Source organism: Nannobrachium achirus (genome assembly GCF_963921795.1).
Source record: "Nannobrachium achirus genome assembly, chromosome: 19".
In the NCBI taxonomy this organism is placed as follows: domain Eukaryota; kingdom Metazoa; phylum Chordata; class Actinopteri; order Myctophiformes; family Myctophidae; genus Nannobrachium; species Nannobrachium achirus.
In genome coordinates this window covers 47,637,107-47,653,937 of record NC_137826.1, presented here as the reverse complement: position 1 = coordinate 47,653,937, position 16,831 = coordinate 47,637,107, and the positions used below count along the sequence as shown (strand labels likewise).

Sequence of the window (16,831 nt, the reverse complement as noted above, 5' to 3'; positions counted from 1 at the left end):
CTGTAGTAGTAATAGTATACATTATAATATCCTCAATACCAGTCAATATTCTGCATTCTTTCGACAAAATACTTTGGATTCTCCTCCTTACAAATGAACGACAGGATTCACTTTAAATGCCTGCAAAGTTCCCCTACTATTTACATCGAAAGCTCTCCTCATCTCTGGCCAAATGTCCTATTTTCATTCTGGTCTCCCTGTCTTCAGATAGTGGCCATAGTGTTCTGAAAAATTCACACTTCAAAGACAGTACCAAACCGTACGCCTTTCCTTTATATAGCAACAAAACCCCAGTCCTATCTGTGTAGTGAAAAGACAACCGTAGCGCTGCAGTTCATTTAACCACTTTCACCACTCAGACCATTGCTATTACCACCTTTTCTGGGGGAAATAGACGATCTACAAGCTCACAACGCGTCAAAGCGTGACACGTTGTGAGCTTTTAGATCGGCTATTTTCAGCCAAAGGGGGGCCTCGGTCCACAAAGTACCGGTATATAGGGTTTACATGGTAAAGCACAGCCCTATATATATACCGGTATGTACAGTACAATACATTAGTTAAATAATAATAAAAATCTATCTACAATCTCACAATGTGTCGCATCGTGACACGTGGTTAGCTTGTAGATCTGCTGTTTCAGCTACTCAAACAAAACTAATGGCTACAAATCTGACATCTTCTAAACATGACATGCCCAAAAAAGAGTGGTTAAAAAACCAACCCACCCAAATACATATTTAGACCCTGGTCCAGGGCGTCAGCATCACAGAACATGACTCACACACACACACACACACACACACACACACACACACACACACACACACACACACACACACACACACACACACACACACACACACACACACACACACACAGAGAGAGAGAGTTTTAACCCATTTAGAACGGGTACACAGTATTGTGTATCATTATTGTATGCTTTAACTATTGAAAAATAGCAGATATAGATAGATACCTTTATTATCCCAAGGGGGAAATTCACAGCGCTTGTAGATCTGCTATTTTTGAAAAATCGTGAAAATTAGAATTTTTACCCGATTCTATAAGTGTCTTTTGAATACTTCTAAGATTTTTTGAAAAACCTGTGTTTCTATGTCAGCAATCTGGCCAGCCATCGTCAAAGAAAAGGTCCTTTTCACTTAACTGGAGCTCAGTCTGTTCTTGAGAGACTACTATGTCAGTGGTTCTCAAACCTTTTCATGTGAAAGACCCCCAAAATGATATGTAATTGGCCACGTACCCCCATCTCAAAATATTTAGTTCCAGGGACCACCCAGAAGCAAAATTTGAGTTACAAACGTTCGCTTTGAAAATACATATATTCAAAGATTTGCACACATTTTCACGACAATTTCAAAAATAGCAGATCTACATGCTCGCAGCGCGGCACTCGGTGCCGCGCTGTGAGCTTGTAGATCTGCTATTTTTCACTGGTTAAAGCATTCAATAATTCTAGGCCTAAATGGGTAATCTACTGTAGCAGTTGGACCCGCAGCAGCTGCTGTCCTTTGGTAGCTTGGCTGTAACCCAGGAAGCTTACAGTCTTTTACACATGCGTACAACGGAAGTCATCCCCCCTCCTCCCAACCGTGGGAATTTGTTGGAAAGCATCACTGGAAACCTTGTACTGTACGTCCAAAACAGTTACTCTTCAGGAAATGGGAGGATAAAAAAAGAACCGGGGTTCCAAATGGATCCCATTTACAGTAGTCGCAAGCTTGGAAATGTGTTTCATCGGTTAAATATTTATAAAACGGCAGACAAACGTAACTGATTTGATTTACACTTTCAAATGATTTTAGAATAGCTTTTGCCTGACACTATTTTACTACGACAGTAGAGTGTGTGTGTGTGTGTGTGTGTGTGTGTGTGTGTGTGTGTGTGTGTGTGTGTGTGTGTGTGTGTGTGTGTGTGTGTGTGTGTGTGTGTGTGTGTGTGTGTGTGTGTGTGTGTGTGTGTGTGTGTGCGCGTGCGTGTGTGCGTGTGTGTGTGCAGGAGGCTTGGTGCTAGGTGGCTTTACCTTGAGGGCATGTGTTTTTCTTTGTATTTATTTTTTATTGATTGAATACTTTATTAGTCAGAAATGTAAACAGCTCGGAGGTACAGTAAGAGTCCTGGGGACTTCCTGTTTCCATTGTGGCCCTATGTTTTCAATTCATCATCATAGCATTAGAAAAAACACAATACGTCAACAACAACAAAACACTATTATGTACAAAGGAGATGGGAAATGACATTTAGCCGACCTCCCATTTAGTCTTCCTCTTTCTTTATTATATATTCTTAGGCCAATTTTGAAAGAAACCAGTGTTTTCACATCCTGTATGTGGTGTGCAATCTGTGTAGAGTCCTCACATAAGGGTCCATTTGGTTAATTGGTTCCATTGGTACACTCCGCTGAGAGTGAGGTTTTTAGTGTGGAAGACCTGGGAATGGGCTAAGGACAGTTCTAGCAGATGGCACGAACGCTCGCACACGCACGTATACATACGCACGCACAGTCGCATCCACACACACAGTCGCATCCACACACACACACGCACACGCACACACACACACAGGTTGGTTGAGGTTCCACGGCTATTGAGAGCTATCAGTGTCAGCTGCAGACCTGGCCAAGAACTGTCTTGTGTTTTAATCTCCCTCCCTATATACTGTAAGCTAAATCTTCATTTGCATCGCTTCCAGAAAAGAACCAGCGTTTGGGCAAGCGACAACATTGTACTACAGCGTATACGGTAGATTTGATTTGGTTTGGTTTGGTTCAAGTTAGTGATGAATGCTGTTTGTAAAAACAACATGGTGTACTGTATGAATGACTTCATCGCACAACGTGAAGCTGATTTCCAGACACATCGTTAAAATATCACAACGCGATGCAACCTACTGTGAGCTTGTAGATCGGCTATTTAAACATTTTGGACATACTCCGCGAGGCGTTGTGTGCTTGTAGATCGTCTGTTTTCACTAGTTTTGTGCGACAGTCTTGTATTGTATGATGAAGCAGGGCTTTGCTTTACGTACACATTTGAAACTTGGAGATACAAGGTTTCTGCCCAACAGTGACGATATTTTAGTGATTACGTTGCGAGGAAAACGTTGAGATAATAGCCATTTTGGTTAGAACTGACTGAAAACAACTTTGTACTTCAAGTTTAAAATGATACTAAATATTTTTTCAAGTGTCCAAATAAATTCCAAATATTATCAAATTATCTCGCGGCACCCCTGGACTGCCGTCACGGCACCCCTGGACTGCCGTCACGGCACCCCAGGGTGCCCCGTCACCCACTTTGAAAACCCCTGCTGTAGTGAGCTGTAGTACCAGTAAAGGATGGTCTGTCTTCATAAATTCACCATCTTTGGTACCAGCCAGACCTTGACCTTGATTATGAACGTGACCTTTGTCTGCTGATCAATTACTCTAGGGGTGCAGCAGGCAATCCAGCTACCAGAACATGATTTTTTATGAATAAATCAATCAATTGATAATTTTATAAAATAATCAATCCAATTCATCAATATTGTGGGCATGTGAAAAGTAGATAAAAAAAAACGGAACGAGTTGCGACCTCTGCTATTTTCACTATAACAAAGTATAACATTTGTTGATTGCTAAGAAAATAATATACGTGGTTTCCTTTAGTTGATTTTCTTTTTTGCTTTCATATTTGAGTTTCATAATCTTTATATGAAATACTTTAATGGTTTCCTGTGCAAATAAGCCAAGTGCTTACTAGGATCTCCTTTTAGTTGTACCAGAGAACTGTACCGTCATGAAACTGTACCTTTTCCTATGCAAACTTCTAATAAAGTCTTCAATCAATCAGTCAGTAGGAATCTTAAAAAAATAAAAAAATAAAAACATTTTGAGAAAAAGAAAATTTAGGAAAGGTTACAAATACATGATATTTCCTCGCGACCCATAAAAAGTGGTCCTGAAATGGAAGCGCTGTCCTATGATTGTGAAGCGGTGCATTAGGTTAATGACGTATGGGATAAAATGGCTCATGTTTTATTCACACTCAAAGGTATAGGCTTAGAGTTTCATGCTTCCTCTTCTCCTGGACGCGTCTCAGTGTCCACTTACGTCACCATAATGTCAGTCCAGGAGACCAGCCTCCGCTGGAGATCTGTTATGTTTAACGTTTGGAACATTTCACCTTACATAATAATGACACACATTGAAAGTGGTAAAAGAAAAAAAGAAATCTAGAAACAACGGCTGCATAATTTCTGATACCGTTATCGTCTCGACTTGTCAGGTGGAAACGAAATGTCCCAAACTTTTCAGGATTCAAATAAAAAAATCGTAAAAGTGCAGAATCCACAAGCTTGAAATGCGGCACTGTTGTTTGTAGTATGATCGAGTAAGGTGTCCATTTACAAGAAGAAGAAAAAAATACTCAAAAAGTTAAAATATGGAATTTCTGCCGGACAGAAATGATATATTAGTCTGACGCCTGGTTGAAATGGTTAACTTAACATTAACAAACAACGGCTTCATAATTACAGATGTTAAAAAAAGGCCCGTTGAATAACGGGAAATATATCGCCTCTGTCCAAAGCTGTTACTTTTCACTGTTCAAATTCAGAAATAGCAAAAGTACAGTAGCGGAACGATAAGCTCCAAGCTTTCGCGACACGTTCCGAGCTTATGGTTCTGCTTGTGGATCTGCTACTTTTGATGCTTGTGTGTGACGCTTAGGAATGCACCGATACAGTTTTTTTCAATTTCGATCCGATCCGATATATTAATACAATTGATATTTCCCGATACCTATACCCGATACTTACAGTAGGCTACATACCAAGTATAAAAATATGCATCACCTTTCAATTAAAGCCATTTATTAATTGTAGGATAGGCTTCAGTTCAAATAACTGAGTAGTGCAGTCAGTGCAACTGAGTGCAAAATGCAATGGAAACACGTGTCTCGTCTCAAGAGTGGAGGAGCGACGAAAAAGCTTTGCTGGATAAGATTTGTGGGATATCGTTTATTTAATAATTATATGCTAATAATATGTTTGGTTATGGGCTTACAATAGCGTGATTGTGGTGTATATTTATAAGCCAGAGACTTTTTGTTTTATCATGTCCGATATACTGATATCCGTTGTCCGATAACATTAATTAAGTCACATCAGGAACCGATACAGCGTCGGTATCGGTGCACCCCTAGTGGCGCTGTGATGGTGTGACAACGCAGGATCAAGTATCGTTCGTCTGTCAGTGTCAGCCTCGTACGTACCTCTGACCTCTGACCTCCTATGCCCCCCTGCAATGCTCTGACCTCAGCACTTCCATTCACACCCCGCTAAGAGACCCCCTCACACACACACACACACACACACACACACACACACACACACACACACACATTGTGCCAACCAGTGGCTCCTGAGTCAGCAGGCCTCCACAGCTGAAGAGCTGCTTAGCTCAGGGATACTGCAGGAGGTGGGGGACCACAGGGCTGAACCCCAGGACCCCTCGCGGACTGACTGGGACACACAACACTTTAACCCCATAAAGGCCGGGATAAGCATCTGATAAAATCGTTTTTTTAGCTATATATACAGTGTAGACATAGCGACAGATGATTTCTTAGGATTTCAAATAGTGGTTCTCAAAAGTAGCAGATGTACAAGCTTTCACTTCATGCCACGTTGCAAGCTTGTACATCTGCAATATTTGAACATTTTTGAAAAAAATGCAAAACTCAAATCTTCTCTTCCGGGGATCTCTGGCACACAAAACATTTTCTAATTGGGGCCTGCAAGGCAAAATACTAATATTTTTTGGGGTCCTTGGCATGAAAAAGTTTGAGAACCACTGATTTAGAAGTGCATTCGCAGACACGGATGGATTAACTCCCGCGAGGGCCCTGGGGCCGGTCATTTTTTAGGACCCCCCGACCATAACCTCCGCTCCCTCCCGATGTCCTACCCAGCCTTACCATGATGATCATCTGTGGGTCAAGAAAGCACCTGTAGACAACAGAGGAGGGGCCCACATATTTGATATTTCTTATACATTTCATTTTAGTAAATTGTCGATGACCCCGCGCCCGCGGCCCAGTTCCCCCAAGGGCCCCTGAGAGCCAAGGGCCCCTGGCCCCGGACCCACCAAACCTATGGCTAATCCAGCCTTGTTCGTAGAATGGGCCTTTAGAGAATAGGTCATTTTTAGAGAGACAATGGCTGACTGCACACCTGACCAACTGGTCCAACAAGATACAGTGTAGTCACTGTGTAAGCTGCCCCTGCCCTGCATGCATGCTCTCTGGTTTTAAAGGCTTTGGATGCTGCCAGACCTGAGCCGCTTACCTGTCTGTGTGTCTGTGTACCTGTGTGTGTGTCTGTGCGTGCACGCGTGTGTGCGTGTGCGCACGTGCGTGCGTCGACAACTGTAACTCTAATCTGGAGGCCATATGCTTGCTAAGCCCTGTAAATCTGTTGTGTCGTGGAGCAGTCAAAAGGGGCATTTTTTTCTGTGTCATCTTTTCAGACAGCATGCTTTTAGGGATGAACGATATTGGGTTCAAATCAAGTTCAGTTCTGCCTCAGTTGTGGGAAGAAGGCCTGTCCCAATTATTACATAATGCCCAGTCGCAATTATTTGAGATAATCACAATTATTTTTGTCATAATCGGAATCATCGTTTCCACATTGAAAAATGTATTTTCGTACATTTTCCAAAAATAGCAATGTGTCACTTTTTGAGATGTGTTGATCAGCTATTTCCGCTTTCTTAAAAAAAAAAAAAAAAAAGTAGTATACAATTATTAAATGTGTCAGTAATTTCTTTGTATATTTAAAGGGGAAAACCACCCATTTTCATTTTGTGGAAATAAATAAATTCTGTGTTGCCTTGAACTGGAGGATTGATTTTGGGGTTTGTATTTGCAAAGTACACCGGTGTGATGTCATCACGGTGTACTTTGCAATACAAACCCCAAAATCAATCCTCCAGTTCAAGGCAACACAGAATTTATTTATTTCCACACAACATATTAATGACATAAATATTGAAAATGGGTGGTTTTCCCCTTTAAGTTCTCATATCTCCGTCACCGTTGCACACTCCTTGCCTGCCAAACCACAACCTCCATCCCTCATTTCTCACATGGTCCTCTTCTAGTGCCACCATGAGGCCCATTCTTGCAAAACACATTTTTGGACACTGCTCCTACAAGTTTTGCCCTAAAATCACGCAAAGCGGTACACAGTATCTCTAAAGTCATGTCATCAACATGGATCTGTCCCATTTCCCATATTCCCTCCTGATTGGCAACCATTGCTTTCTAAAGTTTGTGTATGCGACCTGACGGTCGCTTATCTCCCGATTTAGGGAGTCTTACTGGTTATTATTTGTGTGACAATTAATGGTCACCTTCGATGTGTAACGGTGACAGCCCTAGTTGTGTGCCAGCCATCTCTGAGCTAACCTCCATGTGTGTTCTCTTCAGGCTTGGTGTGAGGTGGTCCTGGTGACTCCATCATCACAGACCTTGTGGCTAGTGGGCTTGTGGACCTTGTGACCTAGCGGTCCTGGTGGCATGATCATCACAGACCCTGGTGTCTAGCGATCCTGGTGACTCCATCATCACAGACCTTGTGGCTAGTGGTCGTGTGGACCTTGTGACCTAGCGGTCTTGGAGGCTCCATCATCACGGACCTTGCCCGCCTGCTGCCCTGCTTGCCCTGCAGGTAAACCTGTCACAAGTATTACATAATAATCGTCTAATCGCAATTTGACATAATCGTCATTATCTTGTCATAATTGTCATAATCGTTTCCATGTTGAGAAATGTTAATATATTTTCCAAAATGTTCAAAAATAGTGGAAATAGCAGATCTATGAACTCACACGATGCGACGCGTTGTGAGCTTGTAGATCGTCTATTTCCACTATCAATGTTCTTTTTTGAGCGGTGGTAAACCGCTCCATAGAGTGGCTGGGTGTGTGTCTGTAGCCACTTTTTCCTCAGTGTTTTGCCATAGCATTGTGTGTGTTTGTAGCATGGCCTGTACATCCTAGACTTAAATCCTAGTCGGAAGACATTATGCAAGCACGACCACCGCTCACTTCACATTGGGTGTGATTTTTTAAGTATACCGTTGCCAAACATGTCATTAATTTCTTTGTATATTTAGGTTATGTGTCATATTATATGTGCCATGTGCAACTTCAAAGCCTACAAGCCAAACAGAAATGTAATTGTCAACGACAAAAAACACAATTAAACTGCTGATCGCAATTATTTGAGTGACAATTAATCGTCATGTAAAATGTCATGATCATGACAGCCCTAATAATAACTAGAAAATACTGTTCCTACGAAACAGTGTGGGCTCGCTGCTCCCTCATTGGCTAAAGTGATGCCACCAAGAACGCTGATCCTCATTGGCTAAGGGCCCTGCCTTTGTACTGTCGAGGAGAACCTGACTGATACACTGCCTTTGTAATAGATTACGTCATTTTTGAGGAGAACTTGACTGATAGATTACGTCATTTTTGAGGAGAACTTGACTGATAGATTACGTCATTTTTAGGAGAACTTGATAGATAAATAATGAAGATAACAAAGTGTTCTCGCTTTCAATGAGCCCACAATAATAACTAGAAAGGTTGTAATTGGAAATTGCAAGTGTGGTTGCCGTGACTATATTCTGCAGCAAGCTAAAGCCCTTTGAACACAGGCGTGTTTATCCGCACGGATAAAGCGGACAATTTCATTTTTTTAAAAGAAAACAATGATTCTCTACGACCTCATGCACACAGGATCCGAATTAGCCATGCGACGAGTGGCTGCGGCCGTGCGTTTTTTTCTCGATCTAACCCAGTTCGATTCGTGCATCTTGTCGCATGCGGTAAAAAACTCATCACTCCTTTTATGACTCCTTTTGGGATCCGCAGCGCCGATTCAGCACAGCCTTGCACACCAAATCCAATGCGTTTCATTCATGCAGCAAACGAAAAAAACGCAATTGTCCTGTGTGCAAAGGGCTTATCATGTGAAGCCAGACCAATCCTCGTAAAAACATCTCCCGTAACGCTGCTCTAAAATTTCCACCACACGTAAACAATAATGGAGTCCCAAATCACTTCCTGGTTGTTTTCTGTGGATCTGATATAGAAATGCATTTCTATGCTCTGAATGGACGGCAAGCGGAGCGGCTCAATTCACATTCATTCTTTGCATAAGGCTGCCCTCTGCCGCCAGCTTGGCTAAAGTACACATATAATAGGTCCAATGAAAAAAAGAAATCGTTTGGAAATAATCAATAGATCTTTTTCTATAACATCGCAAAGGTAAGCTGCTTTTTGCTGGCACCAGCCCCAATAAATAAATAATAAATCTGGCAGTAGAACTGTTAATAAAAATAATAAAACTTTATTTGTATAGCACCTTTCATGACATGAAATGCAGCTCAAAGCGCTTTACAGAGCAGAAAATGAAGCACAGCTGCTTAACAGAAAGAATACACATGATTACAATAAAGTTGGTCCATTCATTCATACATTGCCCTACCTGCAGGTCCACGGGGGCGTCCAACCCTTTCCTCCTGCTCCGCCCGCCCCGGCCCCGACTCCGCCTGGGCCCCAGCACCAGCAACACCGTCATCCCCACCTCCTACACAGCCTCCACCTCCCTGTCGGCGCCCAGGCAGCCGCCCCCGCCGCCCCTGGGCAAGATGACGCGCTCCAAGACCTTCCAGGCGTACCTGCCCAACTGCCACCGCACCTACAGCTGCATCCACTGCCGAGCGCACCTGGCCAACCACGACGAGCTCATCTCCAAGGTACGGTGTGTGTGTGTGTGTGTGTGTGTGTGTGTGTGTGTGTGTGTGTGTGTGTGTGTGTGTGTGTGTGTGTGTGTGTGTGTGTGTGTGTGGTCTCATCTCTGGAGAAAGTGCTTCTCAGAACCTTTTCTGTTGGAGGACATCCAAAATGATGATGTCTTAACTAATTTCTAGCCGATCCCGCGTATACTCGTGAAAAATACTCAAGTATTTAGAGTGCCGATCCCGAGTATACTCGCGAAAAGTACTGTATATAGAGTAACACTGGCGTTCTTACCCGAGGGTCCGTTGAAAATGATTGGCACGATTGGACTCGCTGATTCATCATCATCACGGATGCACGTGCACAAAATAGTAATCCCTTAACATGGAGGCCGACGGGGAATCTCATCTTTAATGTCCATTATCTCCAAACAACACTTTTAAAGCCAAGGATGGCATTAGATTCTCGCTAATAAAACACATGTTGAAAGGCATCGATCGGCCATTACACAACCGCATGTTGATGACGATCGCTTCCGGTGAATGACGTCATGACGTCAAACCGGAAGTGTTTACGCTCTGGCCTTCAAAATAAGACAACGGTCGTGGATGCAGCCTGCGGGAGGCACGCTGGACATGTTAACCCGTTCATTTCTGGAGCACTAAATGGGTTGTTAAGCTGAGCGGAACCCCCCCATCTCAAAAATATATATATTTGTGCCAGGCAACTTTATAATAGTTTTAGATTTTTCATCATAGTTTAGTTTTAATTAGTTCTAATTCAGTTCGTCTTCATTTGTTTTTAAAGCGGGTTTGCTCGTTTGTATTAGTTTTGACTAAAGCGCTTACTTTTAGTGTTTGGTGTTTCTGTCGCGTATCTGTCTTTGTTCACCCCCGTAGCCAATCAGGGACCAGCATTCTTGGTGACGTCACGATCAACAGCCAATGAGGGATCAGCATTCTGGGTGACGTCACCAACAACAAGTGCGACCTGATATATAAATAGCAAGGCACGCTCTGCTGGCATATAAGTAGGCCATACTCTGTGCCACGCTGTGAGCTTGTATATCTGCTATTTATTTCAATAGCATAAAACAATGGTTAAATTAATAATGCGTCATAATATGTCTTTAAAAACATCTTTCAGGAGGTGTGTTTTATATAATAAAGGTGGGTGTTTAATAAAGGACATTATTTCCAGCAGCCATATGGCTGTTTGAATGGCCAGAGGCCTGCGTCTGTCCACTCTGCACCAGGCTTTGTTCCATTGTGTTGTTCCAAGGCTTTTGGGTTGGTTTGTTGTCGTGACTGATATGCCCTCAGGGCCCAGGATAGCCTACCATATTTACATTCAATATACATATCCAGCTGGAGCGCTGTTTAAACAGTCTCTGACCTCAATAATGATATAGGCTTGTCTTTGGTCCTGCAAACCAGTGTTGCCATGTCTGCTTCTTATAAGCGACTTTGGCCTTGTTTTCTTTCTTTAACTCATTGCATGCCAGGCCCGATAGTCCTGAGATTATTTCAATGTCTTTCCCCGCCAGGCCCGATAATCCCGAGAAAAAGAAAAAAAAATTTTAATTCAATTTTTTTTTTTTCAAAAACATTTTTGGACCCCAAAGAATTTAGTAGGCATGATAGCAATCGCGAAATTGCATGTTTAACCCCCATAGCAACCCCATCTTTCAAACATGGCAGCCATCTTTGTTTACATTTTAGGAAAACATAATGGCTGCTATCTCATGAATGCCTGAACGGATTTCCATTCGGATTTTTTTGTTTGAAAGCTGTGAGCAATGTGGACACACGTGGTGCATTATCTAGGCATGGGTGTGCATGATCCGTGCACTATGAATTACATGGAAGTCTATGGAGACAGGGGCAGGGGAGAGTACGAAGGTATTGTTAAATGGCGGGGAATGTGTTAAAGTCGCAGGTAAATATTGGTAGTTGCGCGTTTTTTTGGGGGGGCTCTTTTCTGAAGTGTATTGTTTATTTGGGCTTGTTTTCTAATGTTTATTATTGTTATTATTATAATAATTATTTTCATGTCAAGGACGCCCAAATGAATATGTTTTCGTCCGCGGACACCATCTGATTATTCTTATTCTTGCAACTTTGCAACTTTTATACTCAAGTCTTCATTTCAAAGGGCCTGTCAATCATTTTACCCAATATTAAACTATTGAAAATCTAATGCCACCGATCTGACACAAATTCCGGCAAAATGATCGATAAATCTACTATCCCTGTTCTGAGGAAATGATTTGAGATGTCTCACATTATCTTTGTACTGACAAAACTAATGTTAAGGAATTAGGAGCTGGCATTGTGATATGGGACTAGATATCGGCTGGGATTTTGGATCTAAATGTTGTGCTTTCCTAGTTTTTAATTGCTTAAGCCCTATTTTATACTTTACCCATCAAAAATCTGAAAAGTGAAACCACAGTAGTTCAATCTAGATCAGCAATTGTTTGTATTATAATTTTTTAAATACATGAAAAAACATATATATTGTGATGTTTGATTTTGTCCTGTTTCTCTGTTCCAGTCATTCCAAGGGAGTCAAGGCAGAGCTTACCTCTTCAATTCCGTGTAAGTACTTTGCTTACCTTTACATTTTCATCTAGTTTTCGTTTAGTTTTGTCAGTGAAAAACAGTAGTCGACGGGCTTTCTTCACCAAGCCCCACCCCTACCCTTTTTCCCTCTGCACCAAATGTGTTTGCAGGAAATAGCTGAACCACATGATATGCTATTTATATTTATATTATTATTATTATTATTATTTCTTTAACTATATTTTTTAATTGCATGTCCACGGCAGCTCCGACCACGAGCAGTGGGATTTAATGCTAAATCTCCACAACTATACAGTGTGTGGATGTGTTGTTGTAGCTAGGGATGGGATGATACGCAATATTATCGTTTATCGTGATAAAAAACACTCACGATAATCGTATCGTGGAGATTTAATTTATTGTGATATCGTCCTCCGTCATGCACTGGGATCAATTCACCTTTTATTTGCCGAGCTGCATATCCGCATATCTGGTACCACCCTCTATAATCGGTAAAAGGTACTTGTAATATACGTACTTGATACAGTCTTTTTTTCACTCTCTATCAGATGTCTTTGAGCTCACAGCGCGTCACATTGTGACACGTTGTGAGCTTGTAGATCAGCTATTTTTTGGCAAATGTTCAGCCCCTGGACTTTGATCATCGCGATAATATTGTAAATCATGATTTCTTTTGTCACAATAATCATGATATGAAATGTTCATATCGTCCCATCCCTAGTTGTAGCTCCATCCAGGCACCACTACACAGTGTGTGGATGTGAGCACGTGGCGCTGTGGAAAGCTAGAACCAAAGGAAAGCTCGTTTTTTTATGCAGAAGAAGAATTGAGCAGTGATTTTCACTTCAGAGTTATCTCGGCATGCATTCGTCTCATAGCAACCGATGATCGCTTGTACAGTACAGAACAGCGATATTAATCAGATTGATTAATAAAGACCAGTAGACGGAGATCTCCGTCTTTGGGAAGAAATTAGTTAATGGATGGAATGATATCAGATTACCATAAGAAAAGCACTCCTACGAAATTCCCCTTTAATGTCTGACTGTACCTCGTACTGTTTAAGTTTCTAACAATATAAAGTACTAATAAAGTATTCAATCAATCAATCAATCATTCAATCAATCAATGTGTGTGTGTGCAGGGTGAATGTGGGCTGTGGACCGGCGGAGGAGCGGGTTCTGCTGACGGGTCTGCACGCCGTGGCCGACATCTACTGTGAGAACTGTAAAACCACCTTGGGATGGAAATATGTACGTACACACACACACACACACACACACACACACACACACACACACACACACACACACACACACACACACACACACACACACACACCTCATTTCAATGCTGTTGGGCATGAGGGTGGATGAGAGACCGGCATGCCGCCTTATTTTGTTCTTAACACTTCTGTTGCCAACCCTGAGTTTCCCGAGTTTGGGCCGTTTTTGAAGATTTTTTTTTAAATGTTTTTTGGACCTCAAAAATGTATTAGGCATGATCGCGATCGCGAAATTGCATGTTTAACCCCCATACCAATCCATTCTTTAAACATGGCAGCCATGTTTGTTTACATCTGAAGAAAACATACCAACAACGTGGTGCATGATCTAGGCATGGGCGTGCACGATCCATGCACTATGAATTACATGGAAGTCTATGGAGACCATGGCATCTTGGACCTTCAAAGAGATTTAATTGATTGCAACTTAAGTGTTAAAGGAGTAGTTCACCCAAAACATGACTCATCCTCTATCATTACATGCCCCATGAAGCACTGTCTCCTACTGAGTCTGCTATTGACCCGCTCATCAAAGTATTGTCTTAGGAATGCCACAAAAACTAAAAAAATCTCCATGAATTCAAGTCTTCACTGGGTGTTTAATAATTAATTGGTGAGATACTCCTTTAAACAACATCAGACAACAACAGAAACCCTTCCATTTGTTTTGACAGCCGTTACTTTTAGATCTGCTACTTTATTATATTTTATTTTTAATCTTTATTAACTCACCCACCGCTATTTTTAAGACCCTTCTGAGGGTCCACACCGCCAGGATTTTGCCTACCTTTAACGTGGGCGCGCGCGCGAATCCATTGCGCGATGGTTCACCGATTGCATTCACAATATGATCCAGGCAGGGTAAGCAACAAAGCACTACAGCCTTCCATCGCTCAAAGCGAAACCGACGGAGCGCCACGCTGGTGTTGCACAACATTAAACCGGATGACATTTCGGCAGACAGGATACAGGCGTCGTTGTCCCGCCCCCCCATTTCCGTTCTGGAACATCCAGATCCGTTTTTTGTGAATAGGGCGGGTCCACAGAGCGCTATGGACGGCGAATCGGCGATCATACTTTTTTGTTTTATAGTTATTAAAGCTAATGATAGCTCGTCATATTCGTCATAAGCAGAGTGGACCCATAACTATAGCTCGTCAAACTCGTCCAATGTAGTGGATGAGTTAACATCGATCACATTATAGACAAGACAAACAACACAACTTACATTACAAACAAAACTACATTAATGTTATATATATTACAATAATAAAACAGTGTGCAGTATATTAAAGGAGGAGGACAGACCCTAGGAACTGGTTCAGTATGTTCATGGTTCAAGCCCAGGCAGGTTGTTGACAAAGTTCATAAATGGATACCATGTGTTGTGGAATCTCCCTGTGGGGCCATTGAGAGTACTCCTAATTTTCTCCACCTTGATATCAAGGTAGATTTGCTACTTTTGCTACTTTTGTGTGATGCTGTAGCATGAATTTTAGTATGAAGGGGCATCAGTGGCTCAGGGGTACATAAAGCGTCATTAGAACACGTAGGTTTCCCAGTTCAATCCCAGGCTCCCCCAGAGTTAGTGTTGAGTCCTTGAGCAAGACTCTGAACCCCTAGTTGCTCCCGGTGAGCAGGCGGATGCATTGCATGGTTTCCTCCCCCATCGGTGTATGAGTGTGGGTGTGAATGGGAGAATGTAATGCACAATCTGTGTAAAGCGCCTTGGATAAAGGCGCTAAATAAATGCACCATTTACCATTTACGGGGGAAAAAAATACAAAAGGTTAGAACATGGAGATGAGAGATTTCTGCCCGACAACAGCGATATCCAACCATGTCTCTTGTCTTCATGTCGTCGTTTTGCAGGAGCACGCCTTCGAGAGCAGTCAGAAGTACAAGGAGGGCAAGTTCATCATCGAACTGGCCCACATGATCAAGGACAACGGCTGGGACTGAACATGTTCCCCCCGGGAGGCGTGGCTTAGGAATAAAGGGCGTGGCTTGCCGATGGACGTCTAAAAGCAGGAACTCACTGTCCAGTCAGCGTTCACACTCCGTTCACGGCCACACGCCAACACCAGCGTGTGCGTGTGCGTCCTTCATTAGCTCACAATCTGTAAGACAAACGGACCGTGAAAAGACAACTTTGAGACGATGCGCAACACGCGTGTACACAACACACACACACACACACACACACACACACACACACACACACACACACACACACACACACACACACACTCACACACACACACACACACTCACTCACAGCTCACACACGTACATGAATATTGTCCCAATGAGACACCGTTTATTTTTTTTCGTGGTGTCACCTTCCCTTCTTTTTTTCTCGTATTCTCCATCCCTCGTCCGGAGTGGCGTCGTTGCCGTCCCAGCTTCCTCGTTCCTTCTCATTCTTTAATCTTAGCCTCCTCGTTGGTGGAGGGTTTCTGAGCCCCCCTTCCCCCCCTTCTCAAGCCCACATCCCATGCTGACGGGCCACAGTCTGGGTATGCCCCCCCCCCCGGCCAGGCTGGATCGCAGCACTCTAGTCTGCGCTCGCGTGGACAGGAGTCAGTGGAGGAAGGGGAGAGGACACCGCTGATGATGTTGTCCTTTGGCATGTCTTTGTCAGCGCACTGAATGGGAATGCGTCACGTCTTTTCAGACCATTGAATGGTGCAGTAGGCGAGATACTGAGCTACAAGTAGGTCGTCACCATTACCCTACCATGTACAGGGTTCCCATGGTCATGACATTCCTGGAAATATTTTGAAATTGGAAAAAAAGAATTCCAGTACTGGAAGAGTTTTTAGGAACCTTGAGTTCATCAAGGGTCCTGGAAAGTCCTGGAAAAAATGGCTATCCATTGTTTTTGGTTATTGATTTTGTTAACTCATTTGCTGCCACCGACTTTGAGGGTTTCCTGACAAATCTTTCTTACCTTTTGACGTCAGTGGGCGAGTGCGTGTCCATCGTGCACAATCCGCATGCATGCACGCCAAGGTCCATTTGTGGCATGCACGCTTTATTTTTGCCTTTGGACATTGCACAATAGGAGTAAGAGACTCGTTATTGCGCTGAATGATTGTTATATAGTCCTGGAAATTAAGTTAAATATTCTGGAAAAGTTTTGGA

At 42.7% G+C, this 16,831-nt stretch overlaps 1 protein-coding gene across 1 annotated transcript; it reads left to right on the top strand.

The window, feature by feature from the left end:
* Positions 1-7,656: 7,656 nt before the first annotated feature.
* Positions 7,657-15,646, top strand: ypel2a (yippee-like 2a; the record flags this gene model as incomplete). The annotated part of the gene is made up of 5 exons (XM_080748458.1): positions 7,657-7,734; positions 9,567-9,831; positions 12,371-12,414; positions 13,544-13,652; positions 15,557-15,646. Exons 2-5 carry the CDS (start codon positions 9,724-9,726, stop codon positions 15,644-15,646), a joined length of 351 nt encoding a protein of 116 aa, XP_080604584.1. The 5' UTR covers positions 7,657-7,734; positions 9,567-9,723.
* Between the last annotated feature and the right edge of the window lie 1,185 nt (positions 15,647-16,831).